Raw genomic sequence first — 21,229 nt, forward strand, 5'->3', positions numbered from 1 at the left:
ATTTGAATCAGGACAGACTAAACGAACCCTGAAATGGGCAGTGGGGTTTAAGGTCAGTGTGTAGACCTATCCCACTGGACATGTTTATGGGAGGATAAATTCCTAATGCTAGTGCAACTCATTTGCTCACTGAATAGTGAACTATACCCTTTGCAGGTTTTTGGTGCTAGACAGTATTGTGAAAGTGGAAACTCCATAAAAACTCCTCTGGATATGTGGTGGTGGGGAAGTGTAAAATGTTATGCACCAATATAAATGAGCTTTTCTGTTTTCGCATGTGGGGGTTTTGAGAATGAGGATAGGAAACTTTGCTATCTGTAAACTCAGCTACTGCAGAAAAATTCTGGGACACATTTTGGTATTATGATGGAACTTTATAGTGCATAAAATCATAATATTATGTATAGAATTGTTTATTCACTTATTCTAATACACATTAAATTGCTGACATGATCATGCAGAAATCACTGCAAATGTTGAAATCATTTGAAGATGTTCTGAAAAACAGCTTTTAAATATTTAGCAGTCTTTATTTTATAGATATGCTTGATATCTTGACAGCTTTAGCCTGCTATTTTATGTTAATTTTGTTCACATGGAGGTTTTTTTGGTTGTGCAAAAACAGCTGGTTTTGAATGAATTTATCATTGTTTCACAGCTTTCTTTAAAAATGTTTCTGAGGTAAGCTTTTTGTTATAGAAAACATAATCTGTTAAGGCGATAGGAAAAAAGCTTGACCGTCTTTCTGCAGTGGTAAAAAAATAAAAATAAAAATACTGGGATTCAAATAAAGTACTTAGTTTTTTGACAAGGACTTGCTGTAGCTTGAACCTTGGTATATTGGGTCCTTAGTATGTTAAATGAAAATCTATTGTTAATTATAAAATTGCTTTCATTAGCAGGATTCATTTCAATTTTCATCTCCTTTGGGAACCCCAAAACACAGCATGAAGAAAACAAGTGCAGATGAATCAAAAGTAGTGACGGAAGGGTTGTTCATGAAAAAGTCATCAGGAGCAAATGTTTCTAGGCTGAAGAGTGAGCCTATGCTGAGTGCATTGAGTAAGCAACAAGGGCAACAATCAAAATTACCTGTTGTACCAAACCCTGACAGCCCAGGTATGTTTTAAATGGTAGAAACACAATTTAGTTCTTGTTTTCCTGAGTAAAATAACGCAGCCCAGTTTCACATGTATCTTTTGTGACTCAGGAAGATGTAAGGCTGTGGGTCTAAAGACTGTAGGTTTTAAAATCAGTAACTTCTTAGTTTAAGTGTTGCTCTTTGCAGCTAAAGGATTACAGAACTTTAGTTCAGTTTCTGGAAGAACAGTGCTGCGATTTGGGTATGTTTTAAGATGTGTATTACAGACACAAGGAGTATTGTGAACTGTAATGAAGAGTTCACATTTATCAGTGAATGAGCTTGGTATCAGGTAGTTACAGAAATTGATGTGTGTGAATAAAAATCATAAAAACAATCAGAATAACTTCCAGGAGAAGCTAAATTTCTTTTTTAGGTAAGTTGCATTAGTTTTGCAGATTCTTTTTTTTTTTCTTTTCTTGTTTAATGTGTTCTCTTCTGTGCACTTGCAGAGGATCACATCTGCCTCTTAGACTGCATTGTGGTTGATCTGCAGGACATGGACATATTTGCTGCGGAGAGATATCCGAGAGAGTATTCTAAGGCCGTGGAAGATACAAGTGCAGACTTGAGCTTTCCATCATACTTTGTGAGGCAGACAGGAGGAAGCCTATTAAAAGAACCTTTCAGACTGAAGCTACAAGTAGAGAGAAACTTAGACAAGTGAGTTGGCCTATGCAGGAGCATTTTATGCTGTCTGCCTGAAAACAATGTTTTACATGCCTTCTAATGTATCTTAAAGTATTCCCTGCTGTGTTATTGCACCTTGAAAACCTGGATTTCTTTCCTTTGGTACAGAGAGCTAAGTCATGCAGTTGCAGACATATTGATACACGGCAATCTCTCATCAGTCCATTGTTCTCTGGATTTGCCTAAGTACAAACTGATACGTGGATTGCTGGAGAACAACCTTGGGGAGCCTATAGAAGAGTTCATGCGACCTTACGATTTGCAGGATCCAAGAATTCATGTAAGAGGAACTATGGGTTTATGAAGTTGAAATTCTGTCCTGAAATGTTATGTTTTCTGATAAGGCATAATATCTGCTATTTTGTTGTAGCTTGAGATGGACTGGTAGATTTTAAAAAAAATGTTTAGAGGAGCAGTGAAGAATTTTCTTATCTGTAGATATTGCTGGGAGTTTAGGTTTTTCTTGGTAATACCATTGTCCTTTCAACAGTAGCTTGCACTTATTTCATATTTCTGAGATTCTAATCTTTAGAAGAGACATGTAAGAAACGGCCACCATGTTGTGAAATGTAACTTTTGTTCCCCAGCAACGGTTAATGAAACGCTTTGAAGGAGAAAGACATTCTAACCATCTGCATTTGTCCTAAATAACAAAATTTAATTCAGGAATGAAACTTAAACAGATGTTCTTAAAAAAAAAATGTTCATGTTTACCACTTTCAGACAGTTTTGAGTGGAGAAGTATATACTTCTATGTCTTTCCTCATTGACATGGTTAATGTGAGTCTGGAACTGATGGATCCAAAAGGAAAAGATGGATGCAGCTCTTTAGCCAGGTATGAATTTTCTTTTGTTACTGAATACATTATCTGGAACACTATGCTCATCTGAGACATTGTAGGATGGGAATTAATGTAATACACAAATTTATGATTTCATAATGTAACAAAATAGTACTTCTTAATTTTAGTCCAAATTGAGAGTTTCAGCTGTTGTGAAGGATGAAAGGGAATGACGCTGTTCAAAAAATACTCTTTCTTTCTAGTTGTCCTTGAAATCACAGTTCAGAAATCAGTTGACTTGACTAACACAGTCAAGCTTATGCTGTTTTAGAAGCAACATAGAAACAGCATGCTTGACTAACTGTGCTGTTTCAGAAGCATGTCTCTACCGTGCTCTTTTTTTTAATCCAGAAGGTTCTGTATCAGAGGTAAACAGCACACACAGTACAGATCCAGTTTGCATCTCTGTGGCATGAGATGTGATTATAGTTGTTTCAGAAAATACCTAAAAGAGATATTAGCAATATACTATGCATGCCTCTAAACCAAGTGACTTCTGGAAATAAATGAGCTGCAAGATCCTTAATTGTATCGTTTTGCTTTTTATTCTACTAGGTTTGATTTTAAGAAATCTAAGTTACTTTTTGAAAGCTCTTCAAATAGAACTAAGTCTGTGAACTTAGTTTCCCATTCCATGATGGCATTTGACACACGTTATGCTGGACAGAAGTCTACTGCAGGCACACCCAATGTGTTCAATTGCATCTTTCAGTCATCAAAGAATACTAGTAGTCCGGGAGCAATCCAGATTGAATTGCATTACAGGTTGGTAGTTCTGAGATTTATTTATTTTTAGTGTTGCTGTTTGTTGTTTTTTTGTTGTTGTTGTTGTTGTTGTTTGTTGGTTTAAATCAGTACTGCATAAAGCTACATGCTAAGTCTGGCCTATCACTTGTATGCTTGTATACATTCATATTACAGAGTTATTAATACATGTTGCACAAGTTTTCCAGTAGGTGTCACACGTCTCTTTCCAAGAGTATCAAATAAGTACAGCAATTACATTTCATTCAAAAAACACTCTATGCTTGCTTTACTGCATTCTATTCCACATTGTTTTTCTTCATCTAAATATCATGGGATGCTTAAAACTGTCGGAAAGTGGATAACTGTTTGGTTCTAATTTAATATTGAAAAACGGAATATAAAATGTCAACATTTAACTTTGTTGGCACAGTGTTGCATTGAGGGATGTTAACTAACAAAATGAGGATGAAGGAGGGTGACTACAAGTGTTGTATTCACTTTTGATCAGGCCCCCTGACCAAACTCAGCTTTCCAACAGTTTTATTCATATGATACCCCCTTGAAGCAGTTGCAGTAGCAACATAGAAAAAAAAATGGACTACTTAAGTCCAATGGAAGATGCTGAAGACATTTGTTCTGAAGTTCTAGGCAACTGAGAGAAATTCGTTGTGCAGATTTGGAGAATGCATGATGGTTTTAAGTACTTGATGTTTTTCTAAATGCAAACTTATCCTTTAAGATTTAGACTTGAATAAAACTAAAATCCTATGGGATTTATGAAAACAAACAAAGGAACAACAACTGAAATGTTCTGGATTTTCCTATGATTATTGATCTAGTATCTGCTTAGTTTGGAGGTTAGTTTTCTCAGTGTAGCCTAATCTGGTTTATGAGCAGTTGTTTCATGGAATTTTCCTCCCAAGTGTTATGCTTTTAAATTATAGCCACATAAGCATGTGTTAGATTTTTATTGGTGAGAGCATCCTTGGCACTAGATGTAAGCTCTTGCAGAGCTCCATGATAGCATTATACTGGTTCGTGTCTTTTGGAAATATCCTGGAGAGCCAGGGAGAGTTAAAGGATTTTAATGTTGGAAGCAGCACAGGCAGGCTGCTTCTTACAAAGGAATTACAGTTCTTTGGAGATTTTATATTCCAGAATGGGTTGGATATAAAATTGTTTCATGGAGTTTAAGCACTTAGGTTATTTTCCAGTTAGCATGACCAAATATAATTGGTATTTCAGATCATGAAGTCAAACAGTTTTAGCCTTCTTAACCAGATACTGAGAATGTGATGCTAAAAGTTCAGGAAGGCTAGCGTTTCTTCTGAATGACAAAGAAACTTCCTGTGCTACACAATGCTGTCAGGGTGTGAGAGGAAACACATTGCATGTCTGATCTTTCAAAGGGGCATGGAGCCAGATCTAAATTTCATACACAGTGTGTTAGCTTTGATACTGAACAGATGTAAAGTAGTAATAGTCTCAGTTTAAAAAACCTGAGTTATTGCAAATTGATATCAATAATGCAGATGTCTAAAAGGAGCTTTTATAAGCTAATTGCTTGTTACATAGTTTTTAAATTTACCTTTTGTATCATTACAATTTAGAAGCTGTCAAAGTTTCGTACAATTTAAGATATGTTGGGTTTCTGTGTGTACAACAACTTGATGAATTTCAGTCTGCTTAAAAATAGATATTTTTAAAGGCCAGACATTCTGTAAATTACATGTACCCCTATAAAGCTCCATAGAGTATTAATACTGTCTGGCAAGTAAGAACTCTATTCTCAACATAATTTTAAATATAACCAAAATGTAAGATTCTAAAGTATGCTTCTCTGTCTGTTTTTTAATAGGTCTACGAAGGATTCCTCTAGTTTTACAGTTGTACTGAACAATCTTCGTGTATTTCTAATATTTGACTGGTTGTTACTTGTTCACGACTTTTTATATACTCCTGGAGATACCAAAAAACGGGAAAATCTCCTTTCTTCCCGGCAACGCACTTACAGCAGTGAAACAACTGTAGTTCCAAAAACAGTGAAAAGCGGAGTAGTTACAAAACGTTCATCACTGCATGTGTCTACAGAAAAACAACTGGAAGTTAAGGTTAATGTGACAGGTAAATGGGTTCTTTTCTGTTTAAAAGGCATGTGATAGGTACAAACAGGACCTTTAAAATGCAGAAAATAAAGAATCCTGCTAGAAATGCTTAAAGTACCTTAATGGTATTTCAACTTCTGTTTATTATTTAACATTCTGTTTTGTTCAGGAACGGAATTTGTGGTTGTTGAAGACATGTCTTGTTTTGATACCAATGCAATTATTTTGAAGGGAACTACTGTCCTCACTTACAAGCCCAAGTTGTTAGATCGTCCTTTCTCTGGAAGTTTGTTTGGCATTGAGGTAAGTAGAAATAACCTTGCTTTTGTAAAATATCTAAAATTATATGAAATTGTGAAGATGCTTGAAATACGTATTCTACAGAAGTAGTCTGCAGATCATTTTTAGTGTGTTCATTCCCATCAGGTGCTGTTATTCTACAGCAGTTTTAAAAATGAATTTGTATTTTTTTGTGCTAAGACACCGAAACACTTGACTATAATCTCAAAATATTGCTAGCTAATAATCCAGTTTCCAACCATAAACTGTCAAATTAAGTTGGGGCATAACTGGATAGGCAGAAGCCAGTGTGTTCAGTAAAGGCCTGCAGGTTGTACTCATAATTGATTTGAGGTGAACAAGCAGTATCATGCCATTGGAATATATGTGAGTAGGGATCTTTTTCGATTAGGAGTTTTGAGTATACAAAGTGATCCTGAATCCTGTTTAGCAGAGTAGGACCACAGCTGGTGTGCTGTGGCCAGTCCTGGGGGAACAGATCTGAAGAAGTTACGAACAATTGAGAGGAGAGCAGCAAGAACGCTGAGAGCTGAGGAGTACTTAATACATCAGGTTTCAAAGAATTTTAAAAAATCTAGAAAAAGAAGGCTGTGCAGAGATGTGATAAATTTTAAATGGTTGTTGTAGACCAAAGAACAAAGCACTTTCCATATCTGTGATGGGAGGGGTAGTGGAATTATCCCAGCAATAATGGAAATATTTGGTTGGATATCAGAATCTTTTTTCCTGAATTCAGAGCATAGTGGGGCACTGGAAGAAGTTGTCTGGAAAGATTTTGGAATCTCTGCTGCCTTGAAGTTTACAAAGGGATTTTCTGTAGAGAACAATTTGGTTATAGTTCATATTGTTTTGTGGTTGAGAGTCAGTCTTTGATTTCAAGGCCCTTGCCAGGCTTGTGTTCTCATATTCTAATTCTTTTACGTTATTTTTAATTCATAGGTTTTTTCGTGCCGTTTAGGAAATGAACAAGAGACTGCACTGTCAATTATTGATCCAGTACAAATTCAGGTGGAACTTGTTGGGAATCCTTCCTACCCAAGTGGTTCAGGACTGTTGGATGCTTTCAACAGTGAGGATTTTCCTCCTATTCTGGAGGTAATATTAAAGGACTGAATAAGAACGTGTGCAGTATAGGATACAAGATTGTGATCTTATACTGATTTTTCATGCCCAAGAATCCCATGAATAATTTCAACTGTAGAAGACGTGTTTTCCCCATTATACAAAAGCAAAAACATTTACTGTATCACTCCCCACTGTACTGCCCCACTATTTATCCTCTTGATAATTAGTAGGTAATAATAGAAGTTTAATAATTTTATTACTGGAGCTTTAAAACAGTATTTTCAACAGATTTTAATATTAAATTTTGTCTTCCTTTCAGAGAAGATTTGTTATTATCCAAAGTATACAAGAAAAATGTATAGAAAGGGGTAACAGTCTTTTTTTTTTTTTTTTTTTTCCATTTAGATCCAGTTGCAAGCACTGGATATCAGACTGTCCTACAATGATGTTCAACTGTTCTTGGCAATTGCTAAATCAATTCCTCAACAGACTAGTGCAGCTGTGCCTGACTCAACTATATCGACTGCTGAAAGTACGACTAACACTAGTTCATCACTGGTGAATGAAACTTCTTGCTTCACAAATGAAAATAGAGAGATACCCAAACGTGTTTTGGATCCTGTTCTTGGTACGTTCTTAACCACTGGAGTGAAGTTGTTTCCTTTTCTAAGGAAGGTTTCAGCAGTGTAAAGCTAGACTACATGCTTAACACAAAAGATGTTATCTTCATCGTGAAAAAACTTTCATTTCATCGATTTGAATTGTCTGAAGATAGCATTATACTGATGATACTATAAAAATAGTAGAATTTTTTGTTGTTTTTTTTTCTGCTTGTAGTATGACAGATTGTTTTATAGAAAATTTTAATAAGTATCACTTGTCATTATACGTCATCATGATGAAGTACTTAGAAAATATTTAATGGGGTTGAGGTGCTATCTCTTCAAACTTATTTAACTGGCAATGAAATGGAAACCATCATAATAATCATAACCCAGCTATCTCTTCACGTCCAGCAGCATATTATTCTGTTTCGGTGACACTGCTTTTTTTCAAATTAAAAATTGCGTGTGGTTGCTGCCTGACAATGAATAAATACACACCAGTGAAAACGACTTTCTTCCCTGCTACTGTGTGCTTGAGCCACATGTTTTGTTCAAAATAAGTGATGAATTGTGTTCCAGGTTGAAGGATTTGGTTTACAAAAAAAAAAATTCTTAGTCCCAATTGAAATCTGTGGGAGTACGTAAACTTTTTGCAGGTAGATAAAAATAGTTTATAGTAGTATAGTAGATGCACACATACGCACAGGGTTTTTTGGGGGGTTGCTTTTTTTGTAAGAGCAGCGCTGAATATTATGCTTTTTCTACAGCTGCAATCTTAAATGAAATACAGAAAGAAAATCCTTTTTTCATACAGGTATATTTACTTTCAGAAATTAAAACAAGTTAAGTAGATAACTGACATGGATTTGTATTTAGCTAACTGTTTAATTGCAGAGGTACAGCTGGCTCGCCTTCAGGAATTGGGATTCAGTATGGAGGATTGTCGTAAAGCTCTTCTGATTTGCCAAGGTAACCTCAAATATTCTTAGTTGGCCTTTCAGATTGTTCATGTTATCTAACTTTCAGGATGTAAGGTAGCTGATGGACAGACAGTATTTCCTTCTCTTCTTTACTTTGGCCTCCAATTACCAAAATTGTCTTTGTTCTGACATCTTAATCATTCTTATTTTTCTGTTCCGCTATTGCCTAAAACCCACCCTCCAAAGATTCGTCTTTGCTTTTGAAATGTCATGTGTGGGCCATGTGGGTGGATGGGTGGTGGTGGTTGTTTTTTATGGTATACCGTATTTCTTACTGTTATCCATCACTTTATCTATAGAGCAAGTATTTTTGTCTCCCCCTGTTGAATCGTGTATTTTACCTGTTTCTACATGCAATACATAGCAAGAAGATTCTTGGATTCTTTTTCTTTAGCATTGGATGTTTCTCACCTTATTTATAGGCACTCATAGCATTTAATATAGGTTTATATTATGTTTTAACTCGGTTTGCAAATGTCAAACGTTTCTTATTCTTAGAAAATACTTATGTTTATAATCTTGCCTTTATATATGTTATTGAATAGAACACATTGAAGATACTGTTAATATCTTGCTACCCTTTCTAAGGGAAAGGAAATTAATTTGTTTCCATATGTTTTTTACATCATCAACTACATTCTCAATGAAATGTACTTGTTTGGTTTTGTCTAAGGTGACTTGAAAAAAGCAGCAAGTTGGTTATTTAAGAATGCTGAACCTCTGCAGTCACTTTCCCTGACTTCCTCTGGCCGAGATAGCCGGGGGATTGTGTCTTTTCAGTTCATCTCTGGAGTGGAAATAAAAGCAGAAAATATATGTATTTGCTTTATTGATGACTGCATGGACTGTGATGTTCCTCTCGCTGAGTTAACGTTTTCACGTGAGTATCTGTTTTGCTAAGTGAGTTGCATAAAAATACTGTCAGTTACTGCACAGGTTTCTTAGGACTGGTGAAATTTTAATTGACAGTATTTTGGCAGTGGTGGTTGTGTGGCTGGTTTTTGTTGGTGGTGGTTTTATAAGAGAAGAAATATACCTGTATCTATTAATGCCTATCATAAGCAATCTGTTATGTTTAAGAAACTGTGGTGGTGTTACTTTTTATTTGCATAGTAATAATGCTTAGAAGTTATTGCTAAAAATCCAGGTTCTGCTTAAAATAATCACTGAAGAGAATCATATGGATATGCTGTCACTACACTTTTTTTTTTAAGTACTTTCTTTGATTAAACAGATTTCTGCTTCAATAAAAATAGCTTGCATCTTCAGTGAAAAGAAAACAATTTGAAGTATTTTGGTATGCTTTTTGTACCATTGCAATTTAAAAGACACATTTTCCCATTGCTTATTAATACTTCACTGGTTTGCGAAACTTGATCACACTTTTTTTGCATAACATTCACTTTTTTGGCAGGTTTGAATTTTCTCCAACATTTGAGAGCCAACCCTGAAGGCTATGCTCATTTTACCCTCTCCGGAGACTATTATAACCGTGAGCTCTCAGGTATAAAATACTGAGGGGTTTCTTTATTTAGGTTTAGGAATACAATCTTGTGTACTGCAGGAGCATGAAATTTACCCAACATGAGATTGCATATAAGAGAATATAAAAGTCTAAGTGTGTGTGTCTATTTGTGTATACATGTGGTCCTGGACAAGATATCCTAATTTGATATCTGATGGAAAGGTGTGGCAAGTAGAGAAGTTGCTGTTATAAAAATCAGACTGAAGTTATGCTTGTAATTATCGTGTTCCTGGATAACCTTTTTATGTAGTCACATAACTACCTGTCTCTGTATTACTTACCTTTTTTTGATGCTTAATTGCTTTGAAGCATTCAATTCATTATTCATTTTAGGATGGAATGGGACATGAGAGAAGCAATTAGGCGAAAGATGATGAATCAACTATTGTAATTTATATTCTAGTTACAAAAAAAGCAAGTTATGCCTCTGTACGGGTCAGCCACTGACAAAAGAACTAACCTAGTTGTCGTTTTTCTCTGAGCTGAAAAATGAAGTTTTCTGTTACAAAATTGATGGTAACGACCTCAGGAATTCTGTCAATATCAAGGTGTTTTTATATTTGAAAATATATAGGATTTTTAACAGCTATGTCAGAGTTTGTTCTAGTTGCATCACTCCAGTATAAAACTGATTTCCATTTAATACTTTTCTCAAAATTAAGATATTTCTGGAAGTCTCTACACATAGTATACTCTGGTTCAAAAGGAGGAGCTGGAGCAGCTTTGTATTAGTTAGCAAATTAAAGCTGTAGGCTCACAAGTTCATCTTGAACACAGATTGAAAATAAGGGAGCTTGTTATTGAAGCTGTATTATTAAACACTTAGGTATGTAAACAGCATTCCAATGTGGCCTTCAAACGCGTAATATATGTGTCATTTTCTGTTTGGTCTCAGGCTGGGAACCATTTATTGAGCCGTGGCCATGCTCAGTTTCCTGGCAACAGTATGCTTCAAGCCGCCTCCACCCTTCCCGACTGAAGCTGGAAATTAAGGCTAGACACCGTTTGGATATAAACATTACCTCTGTTTTCATAGGTATCTAGGAATATTCCCTGAGAGCATTGCTATATAGTCTTAATTTGCACTTTCCTAAAATGATAGGTATTTCTGATTGAATCTTTCTGGTGTCCCATAGATAGAGAGAAGGAGACTTGGCACAAGTCCCTAGGTACTTCAGATGGGATTGTACACAGGTGTACATTTAGGGCAGCCTGCATTGTATCAGATACTGTGAAAGTGTAAAGACATGAGCTACATATTTTAGAGGTTAGTAGGAATTCTTTCTTTGGTCATATGAATTCTATCAAATTCATATGTTACTTGAAATTTATCCTTAATCAGAAACAGGCTTTCATGTAAAGCTTTCCATGCTTTACACTACTTAAAAATACTTTGGTAAGCTCATTAATTTTCAGTACATTGACAGACATAGTGGGGAGCTGCTTATTTCAGTTCTGCATTCTCTGAAAACTGGAGTTGCCAGTTCCCACCTCAGGAAATCAAAATATTTTGTTCATCATTAACTCAAACTTCATGGAAGTTTCTATGTCGTGAGGCTCTGATTGTGTATGTTACCCACAAATATTATTGCTTATTCTGCATACAAATCTGTGTAGTTTGATGGTCATAATTACAAACGTAAAAGGCTGAGCAGGCAGATGAAACAGAAGAGCCTTCCTTGTTCCTTGAATACTCACTTGTTTCACCAGCAAGGTCTGTGGGGTTGTCAGAAAGAGGGAACGAGGTGGGAGGAAAAGTTGCCAATCAGTGATTCCTAAGAATTCCCATGTTGCTTTTTACTACTAGTTATAACAGTAGGCTAATTTATGATTAATAGTGTGCCAGAGCACTCTGTTGGTGTCTGCATATTTATGCAGGAATAGGCATGTTCATCTTAAAAAGAAAAGGGGGAAAAAATAGAGACAGCTTCTGACACAAAAACATCTAAGCTTAATTGCCTCCTCAGAGGGACCTCTTATGTTGCCAGTGGAGTATCTTGAGACAATAGAATTCCACTGGAAGTTTGAAGAAGGGGGGGATGGAATAAAACTTAAAACATTAGAAAAGCACATGGGAAAAGCAGTGGAATTCCTTTAACATTGCTGTTAAAGTGGACCAGCTTTAGCTTTATGAATTTAACATACTTTTCAGCTACTTTACTTAAGGCCACCTTGCAGTTATTTACTTTGTATGTTTATATTTCTCTAGAACAGTACACAAGTACCAAACAGTCATGGATGGAAGATTACTGTAAACAGGACAAAGAAGTAAATGCAATCAGTTCAGAAGATTGGATGGGCTCTTCAGTGGATTCACCATGTTTTGGGCAGAGTATGATACTCATTAATCACACTTTGTTTGAAACAATCCTGACATGCGCGGTCATTTGTCTAATGTATTACAAACATAAGTATTTGGTCTTCATAGTATAAAATGAATTGTTAGAAGTATCTGGCAGCAAAGACGAACTATATTTTCTGTTCAGCTGTGTTCCATTCTTTAATAACAAAACCTGCTAGTTCTGCTTCCCTTTCTTAATCACCTTTTTTTAATTCCCTTTTTTAATCCCTTTCTCAGTTAATGTGTGACTATCCTGTTTTTTTATTAAAAAAAAGGTCCTCAGTGTGTGCAGTTCAGAGATGGTTTTTTTACGTGATACAGGACAAACTTTCACCATCCTTCCTAGCCAAACAGATGTTTGCTTCTAACATGATTGAAATATAAATGAGAATGCATGTCTGAGGCTATCATAAAGATGAAAATAACCCAATTAACAGCTTTCTAAGGAAGAGCACATGATATGTGGAGGCCCTTTTCAAGTTCTTTTCTCTCAGTGTTACTTCTGGAAGAAGTTTTAGAAACTCAAATGCCAATCTAGTGGAAGTGAAGGGATAGACTCATACACTGATTAAATGATGCTGACTGTGCCTGTCTTCCTGATGCATGATGGGGAAGAGATTACCTGCATTTGTGTGTTTTTTTCTTACCTCCTAACTTTGTCTTTCCTGTCTGCCAGGCCTTCCTCTTGTCTACCTTAGAACTAGGAGTACAGCCAGTTTGACTAATCTAGAGCATCAAATCTATGCTAGAGGTACTGTATAGCACAGAGAGATTAAAAGCTTTTTTTCTTTGAAAACTCTTGGACAGTAAATACTGTGTTGTATGAGTAACTCGCCAGTAGACTGGCCTCTGTATTTTAAAAGAACAAAAACCCAAAAGTTAACTGTTTTTAAGCTACTTAACTTAGCATTTCATCCTGTGTATCACTTTACAGTCTTCTCAGGGCCCTTCAGGAAAGAAGGGAGAAGTATGGGAACTGCGTATGGGAAGACTGCCTTTTGGGGAAGGTTATATGGATTATCGATTACTCAATGTCCATTTTTTAGTGAGACAGAATAATGAGATTAAAACCAGCTTAATACAATCACAGTATTTAAATTTTATATTCTAAATATATCTAACAGTCTGTTTATTATACATTTGCTTGAATGAGCATGTGTGTTTAGATACTTAAAACTTTAGGATGGCTTCAGTAGGAACCTAATCTGTTTCCAGTGAGCCTTAGGAAGTAGAACATACCTCATAAATGACCTTTTAATTTGTTTGTTTTATATTTGACACTACTAGCTTCAGGGAAAGCCATCCAGTTTAAAGACCACTATTATTATTATTATTATTACTATTTTTTAAAATCTGTGGCATTGTGAAAGACAAAACAGCATATTTGATAAATAAGTTCACATTGTACAAAAGTGGATAAATGGTATAAATGGGAGAGAAAACTTTATATTAATCTGTGGCAAAATTTAGACTGCCCCTTACAAATATTTGTCTCTTGAGTGCTTGCAGTTTGTCGACGTTTAAGCCAAAAACCAAACAACAGTGCCATCATTCCCTCCCACCCCCACCCCACCACCCCCCCCAAAAAAAATCACCACAAAACAAAACCACATGCATACACACACACACATTATAATGTGAAATGACAGAAAGATTTATTTTTCTGAGGTGTTTTTCAGGAAGATTTTTCTGTGGGGAAAAATATTTGTTACTTGCTTTTAGTGAGTGTTGCAGCTCAGGGAAATGACTAAATGAATTATGAAAAAAATCCTTTTGATTATAACTACTTTGTTTTCAGGCAGTAGTAACAAGATACAAATTTTATGTTCTGTTCTCTTTCAAAAATCAAGCCACAGTCCACAAAATTATTTTTTTTAAATGTCTCAAAAAAAGAAAAAAATAGCCAACTAATTAAATACCTGAGTAGAAGTTCATATGGCTTCTGGTCTGTGATTTTGTAGAACCTGAGCTAGCCAGAAAATTGTATTAAATCAAGCTCTACACCAAAAAGATTTTCGGCTTTAGTTTGCATTCGGCAAAAAATGGAGTTTTCATTTTAAAGAAATCAGCGTTTGTAGCATTTAATTGTAAAAAAAATTCTCAGATTCAGAGAGATCAGATTCATGGCTCCAATGTAGGGAATATAGTCATTCGTTGTCATTCGTTTGGAAGAAAGTTGTATGTGATCATCAGTAACGCCTTCAAAAACTTACCTACCCTCTTCTGTTCTCCCTTCTTGCCATTGTAAACTTGTGCTTAAGTTATTCTTGGTTAGATGCATGCTGCCTTGGGAAGAGTTGGTCTAAGAATATGGTGTGCTTGAACTTGATATCAGTCCTCCTTTGGAGTGAATGCAGATAAACTCTGTGAAACGTTTAATTTCTGTCTTTGACCAGCTGATTTAATGTGTCTGCCTTCTTCCAACTTTTCACGTACAGAAAGATGCATGCATTTAGGGAGCAGCCATTTATTTTCATTTCTAAGTAGTTACTGGGATTTGGCAGGTTTTGTTGGTTTTCTCTTTTTTTTTTTTTTTTTTTTTAACTGTCCAAACACAGTATTTTCACAGACATGACGTACTACGATGTGGAAGATGTGCTTGTTAGTAATGCATACTTGAAAAAAGCTAAACTTATTACTTAAGTATTAGTGAATATGGTTTTAATATTCTGAGTGTTTGAATGCACGTGAAAAGTTACTTGTTATGATGGGGGGGTTAGTTGAGTTGTCTGCATGTTAGTTTTCAGAGATACTTTATAAAGCTTGATATGAAGAAACAAAAGAACAAGTAGATTAAGCTCAATTCCTGTTATGTTTTTTATCGTTTTTTTTATATAATTGACTAAGGAAAACAATTAATGTAGGGGAAGATTTTCTGTACTGTTTCTGTAGTAGCTAATACAATTTTAAATGGTTTTAGTAATCTGTTTCTGAGATTGCTTTTCTGGAGTTCATGTGGACTGTGGTTCTCCAGCCATTGTGTCTCATCCTGTATCAGCATCTGTTGAATATTTCTCTCATAAATATTTAGACAAATCTGTGTTCTATTTTATAGCTGAGGTGAAGACCCCAAAACGTAGACAGCCATTTGTCCCATTTGCTCTGAGAAATCATACTGGATGCACTCTGTGGTTTGCTACCCTAACTACAACACCTACCCGGTAAGAAGCTGTTGCGGGGTCACTTCGACAATACTTGTCTGGCTTCTCTGGGATGTGAGCCAAACACTATTGTCTTCAATTGTCTAGTTTTCTTGCAGGGAATCATAGACAACTCCCAGTCTATCTTAGTTAAGAGCCTTTTCTTTAACAGTGAGGTGGTATTAGTATTAAAAAATAATAATAATAATTTTTTCATGAGACTTGAGAGAACGTGAAGAACAGTCAGGTATACATTCATTATGTGTTTGTGCTTACTGCAGGAATTTTGTGGACTGAGGCAGACTAAAAATGACTTGTTACTTGAAGCAGTCATTTTGTCAGTTTATAAGATGGTGTGATTCTCTTTACAGGGCTGCATTGTCTCACAGTGGGAGTCCAGGTGTTGTTCCTGAGGAAAATGGGACATTACTGGATGATGCCCATAATGTCAGTGAGTGGCAAGAAGTTATCACGGGGGAAGAAATTCCATTTGAATTTGAAGCCAGAGGGAAACTCAGACACAGGTGAAGGAACCAGGCTGTGAGATGCATTTTGACACACTCATATATGGAGCTCATGGGATCATAGTTGTGAGGACGCTAGCAGATAAAAAAAATAATAATTATTATTATTTACTAATTTACCTTGCAGTGTTTTGTTTTTAAATATTTAAAACTCACATATAGTGTGAAACTATCAATGGTTTAGCGAGCAGCTCATATTGTGATAGGTGGAAGCTGTTCCTAGATATGAGTTGAGGTTAGATCATTAAAAGGTTTTAGAAAGACTTAGGGCCTTCAATTGCAAATCATATGTCCTGTATTCTAACAGTCTGTGGTTGGGGCAGGGGGAGTACTGGCTGTTGAGCATAAGTGTTATCAGTGTTAAGAACTAGAAGAACTAATAAATATTTAGCATGCTTTTTTGTTTACTTGTATGACTTAGTTGTATTTATTTCTCTATGCTCATCAGGGAGTGGAGCAATTGAACAGACAGAACGTCAGGTCTGTCTTTGTCCATGAAATGAACAAACTTGAGATTTTTTTAAATGGCTAGTTAGTGAGATTCTTTTTCTCATAATCCAGAGAATGTATTTTATATGAACTGTTTGGTATTTGCAATGTAAGATAAATATTTAATAGTAATTTAACGTGATCTAAACTGGTAGGCACACACATGACCTGAGAATTCATCAGTTGCAAGTGAGAGTAAATGGCTGGGAAGAAGTCAGTCCAGTGTCTGTAGACAAGGTTGGAACCTTTTTCCGATACGCTGCACCAGACAAGAACTCATCTTCTTCTACTGTAAGTTCTGATTTTGAGTGTAAATCTTCACAGGATATGTAATTTAAGATTAATGATGTCTGCCAAGATTTCGGTCTTAAAGCAACTGCTATATGAGGTTGTCCTCTTTCAAGTTAGCTTGGACTGGGAGAGTTTGAAAGTGCTAACTGGCTGTTTTATGCACAACAGAAACACAGAGTAGCCAGCAGTTTAATCTGTGCTTAGCAGTCAGAACTTCTAATGACAGGACTAATATGTTAGTGGCAGCGTCAGGGTCTCATGGAGATTGAGCTTTAAATCACCACAGCATTTCAGCAACTATTTTATTTCATTTATTGCAGCGATGTTTTTTCTGTGGTTAATTTCCTTAAAATAAACAACATCGGCAATTTCCTGTAAGTCTAGAGGTTGTTGAAATATGTGGCTGCTTAGACACAATATACTTGTCACGAAGGAAAAACACGATTGTGATAACCAGCAGGGTAGCAGTTGTGGTTGAGGCTCAATGATAAAAATGATCTTACTGGATTTTGAAGTTATGTTTAAAGACTAGCTATTGAAGGTTGTTGAACAATGCAGAAATTGTAAGTGGTCTTTTTGACATAAAACAGGATTAGAATTTACTACTAACCACAACTAATAATAAGAGCGACTAGTCTCTTGTTTGAATAATTTCTGATGATTTCATACTCAGGTGTAAAAAGCATCATCTTTATATGCAACTTGGATCGTGAAGGAAAAGAATGCAAATTAACAAGAATTGCTTTTCAGGAATATCTGTGGATTATTTTTTTTCCAACACTTATCCTTCAACTTCTTTTATTTTTAAAGCAGTATTACAATTGGACTTTGCTAATACAGTTCTGAATTGTTTTCAAAATTGTATTGAAGATCAGAAAGACTAAATGAAGAATGTGTTCAGTTTATTGTTCTATAATAATCTGTATTACAACTGTCAGTAATAGCTTAAAGTGAACACGTACCTTTCCTGTTTACTTTTCTCCCAGGTTGGAAGCCCAATAAATAGAACAAATATAATACATCCACAAGTTTATGTGAGTATGTATTTTCACTTTTTGAAAGCTTCTTAAATAAGACTAGTGTAATTCTACAAGTGAACTGTTTTATTTTTTTTTCCACCTGTGTAGAAACTTTTTGGTAAGAAACAAAAGTAAAGCAAATAAAAAGAGTTTCCAAATCAGAGCAATCATTTTCATGTCATTTAACATTCATCACTATTGTAAATGACTATTTAAAGAGTGGATCTTAACATCCAGTACGTGAATTCCAGCATGTGAGAACATATAAAATGTGGCTTTCAGGATCCAAGTGGCAATGCCTCTTAGACGGGCAGCTCAGAGCAAAGAAGACATGAATGTTTCAAGTATACTCCACCTTAGTTTTGAATTTTGACATATAGGAATGATGAGTCACCAGTAATTAATAAAACACATTAAACTATATATTAATTTACTTTCTTGAATGGAATACAAACTGAATGATACCTTAGTAACTAAGTATTATCTGCTCTTCAGCTGTGACAAGATTCCTCAAATACAGGATTTTACAGTCTGAGTAAACACTGGTGCTAGGCTTATGTCCACATAATAAAACTCTTACTTTTGAAGTCCTGAAACAATGCAGCCAATCATCTACCTTTACCTTCTTAAGAAATTTAGGATGATATAATTAGGGTGATATAATTCTTTTTTTTTTAAGCACGCTGAAATAAGCGCAGTTTTAAGTCTCTACTATGTAGTTAATTTCTATAAAGATCATATTTTGTGGTTCCAAAATTTGCTATGCCATTTTAGAAAATGGAGAATTAAAATATGCTCTGGTGCATAAACATTTTGATCTAAATAACAATAGCAGAAGAGGTAAAGTAAGTATGTCTCTTTTGAGACTGCTGAAATACGTACCACTATACTACTTTATCTTGTCAAAACCTAAAGTAATATGAACCCAAAATCAATATGCATAAATAGTAGGATCATAAGCCATACTGATGCTAAAACCCTGACTGCCTAAACACAAAAGCTGGGTTGTGAAAACTCACTGATGTGTGTAATCAAGCTGTATTGAAATGTCATCTTCACAGAGTTTATTGAACACATTAATGCATAAATTTGAAGGTATATAATCTACTCTTCCTGTTATTGTCGGCAGAGAGAAAAATCTTTGAGTAATTGTAAAGTTCTTCTTATTCCACCTGAATAAGGCTTGGAATTCAAACTTCAGGAATTTATAAAATAATGTAATTGTGATATTGTGTATAAAGTGTGCTTTCAGAATCTACACCATTCTTACTACAGCTTGTATCATTTTGGAAAAGATACGGAGTTACTAGTGTTTTGAAATGCTTCTTGATCACTTTACTGTGTTTTGGCAAGTAAGAACAGGATTATAAACCATAATTTTGAAAGTGTATATATCTTGGTTGCTCTCAGTTCACAAGTTTTCATTCCAGCAATTACAGCTTCAAATTGATAGGTCCCTCTATTAGATAAAATTGTTACCTGAGCTTTTTATTGCTTTTATCTGTCTTCCAGTTTTCTTCATTGCCTCCAGTTCGTGTGGTATTTGAAGTAACCATGGAAGGTAGCGCTCGGAAAGTGATAACGGTGCGCTCAGCCTTGATTGTGAAGAACAAGCTGGAAACACCAATGGAACTAAGACTAGATAGTCCTTCTGCTCCTGACAGTAAGTGTTGTACGTTCCTTCCGTACTGTATAAAATCTTTAGTTTTGAAAAAAATTCGTTGCTGCTTCTAATGGTTAACAACAAAGTAGACCTCCATGTATGGGGAATGGGTAACGTTAAGAAGATAGTGATCAGCAAGGTAAGCTAGAGAGCCTAGAGTAGGATTTTTCCTTATTGCTCAAGCAAACAGATAAAGCTGAGACTCCATTAAGATGAATTTGTATATCCTGTATGTAGTATGTTTTATCTTCTGGCAGTAGTTTAGGTTTCAGGTGTTAGCATGCGAAGGTGCAGTCTAGAAATGTAGTGACATGCTGACAACATGCCCAAAACATAATGAATGTGTTCTGTTTGGAATATGCATTTTCACTGAAGCATCCAAGGAGGAAGAATTTGAGCTTCAGCAACTTTTTAGTCTGTTCCAAGTTTTAGATTTACATGCCTAAATTTGTCTGCTGCCAGATTAATAGGGCTTAAAGCAATGGACTGATATTTGGAATGTACATAAAGTAGCTAGTGTTTAATTTTAAAATGTAACTCGTTGCTTTGAAAATAGATTGAGACTTACTATTTGAAAATGTTATGATTTTCAGTAAAGGGGCCAGTTTTGATATGTGTATTTTCTTTTCTGTTTGGTTGCAGAACCTGTAGTTCTTCCAGCGGTTATGCCAGGAGATTCCTTTGCTATTCCACTCCATCTTACATCTTGGCGCTTACAAGCCAGGCCAAAAGGACTGGGAGTCTTTTTCTGTAAGGCTCCAATTCATTGGACGAATGTTCAGAAGACAGCAGAAGTATGTAGCAGCAAGCGAGAGTGTCATTCAATGGAGTCTGAAAATAGCCGATTTTTCAGGTAATTTACAACCCAATTGTTTTTCAGTAAACTGTAATCCTCTTCTGATAAATGAAATACCGTGAAAGTAAACAATAGGAAAGAAAATACGTAGAGATAAATGCTTCTGCAGTATAATGGGATGTTTTCCTTGGTCACTTGAATAATCAGAAGCATTGAATGCATAACTACTATATTTCTGTAGGGCTCCTTGAAGCCCCTCTGACAGTACCTGTTAGCAAATGTCTGAGAATACAAAGTAAGCACACTATTAATATGTATTGTAAAAGAGGAATTGCTAGGAAATAGAGTATAGACCTTTTATCCAAATGCAAGTTTCAGTTATTCCATTGAGTTAGTTAACTTCTTCTCACATACTTTTGTGTCTTCACAGGTTTTGTGTGGCGATAAAGAAAGAAAATTACCCCGATTACATGCCCTCCCACATATTTTCTGACAGTGCTAAACAGATTTTCAGGCAGCCTGGGCATACTATTTATCTCTTGCCAACTGTGGTAATCTGTAACTTGCTGCCTTGTGAACTTGAGTTTTATGTTAAAGGGATGCCAATTAATGGGACACTTAAACCTGGCAAGGAGGCAGCATTGCACACAGCTGATACATCTCAGAACATTGAGCTTGGTAAGGCAATTTATAAGATGCTACTTCCTAATCTTCCTAGAGGAGCACCTCAGAAATAACTATTTCCTCTTACAAGGAACAATGGTAAAATATTGGGAAAATAGTAATAACAACAACAAAAAATTTAAAACATGTATATGATGATTTCATTGGGTCGCAGTGCTTCTTACAGTTAATAACCAAGTGCACACATCCAAATAATAAAAAGTTAATATTCCAGTTGTTCCCCTAGATCTGCCAGCTGTCTTGCTCTGTTTCTTATTTGGCTCTTTCCTGAGAGTGGAAACA

General features: G+C 35.5%; 1 protein-coding gene across 1 annotated transcript in view; it reads left to right on the forward strand.

Moving 5' to 3' along the window:
• Positions 1–21,229, forward strand: part of VPS13D (vacuolar protein sorting 13 homolog D) — a 103,123-nt gene that overhangs the window by 29,115 nt on the left and 52,779 nt on the right. The window contains exons 26-47 of the mRNA XM_035557564.2: positions 903–1,119; positions 1,594–1,804; positions 1,940–2,111; positions 2,555–2,667; positions 3,229–3,438; positions 5,279–5,544; positions 5,695–5,828; positions 6,765–6,920; positions 7,296–7,518; positions 8,390–8,464; positions 9,149–9,355; positions 9,890–9,979; positions 10,896–11,036; positions 12,210–12,332; positions 13,018–13,092; positions 15,397–15,502; positions 15,853–16,005; positions 16,650–16,785; positions 17,772–17,819; positions 19,317–19,467; positions 20,110–20,320; positions 20,694–20,941. Of these exons, the coding sequence (XP_035413457.1) occupies positions 903–1,119; positions 1,594–1,804; positions 1,940–2,111; positions 2,555–2,667; positions 3,229–3,438; positions 5,279–5,544; positions 5,695–5,828; positions 6,765–6,920; positions 7,296–7,518; positions 8,390–8,464; positions 9,149–9,355; positions 9,890–9,979; positions 10,896–11,036; positions 12,210–12,332; positions 13,018–13,092; positions 15,397–15,502; positions 15,853–16,005; positions 16,650–16,785; positions 17,772–17,819; positions 19,317–19,467; positions 20,110–20,320; positions 20,694–20,941 (3,466 nt within the window). The remainder of the gene's footprint in view (positions 1–902; positions 1,120–1,593; positions 1,805–1,939; positions 2,112–2,554; positions 2,668–3,228; positions 3,439–5,278; positions 5,545–5,694; positions 5,829–6,764; positions 6,921–7,295; positions 7,519–8,389; positions 8,465–9,148; positions 9,356–9,889; positions 9,980–10,895; positions 11,037–12,209; positions 12,333–13,017; positions 13,093–15,396; positions 15,503–15,852; positions 16,006–16,649; positions 16,786–17,771; positions 17,820–19,316; positions 19,468–20,109; positions 20,321–20,693; positions 20,942–21,229) is intronic.

The sequence above is a fragment of the Cygnus atratus genome, chromosome 21 (genome assembly GCF_013377495.2).
Source record: "Cygnus atratus isolate AKBS03 ecotype Queensland, Australia chromosome 21, CAtr_DNAZoo_HiC_assembly, whole genome shotgun sequence".
NCBI lineage: Eukaryota > Metazoa > Chordata > Aves > Anseriformes > Anatidae > Cygnus > Cygnus atratus.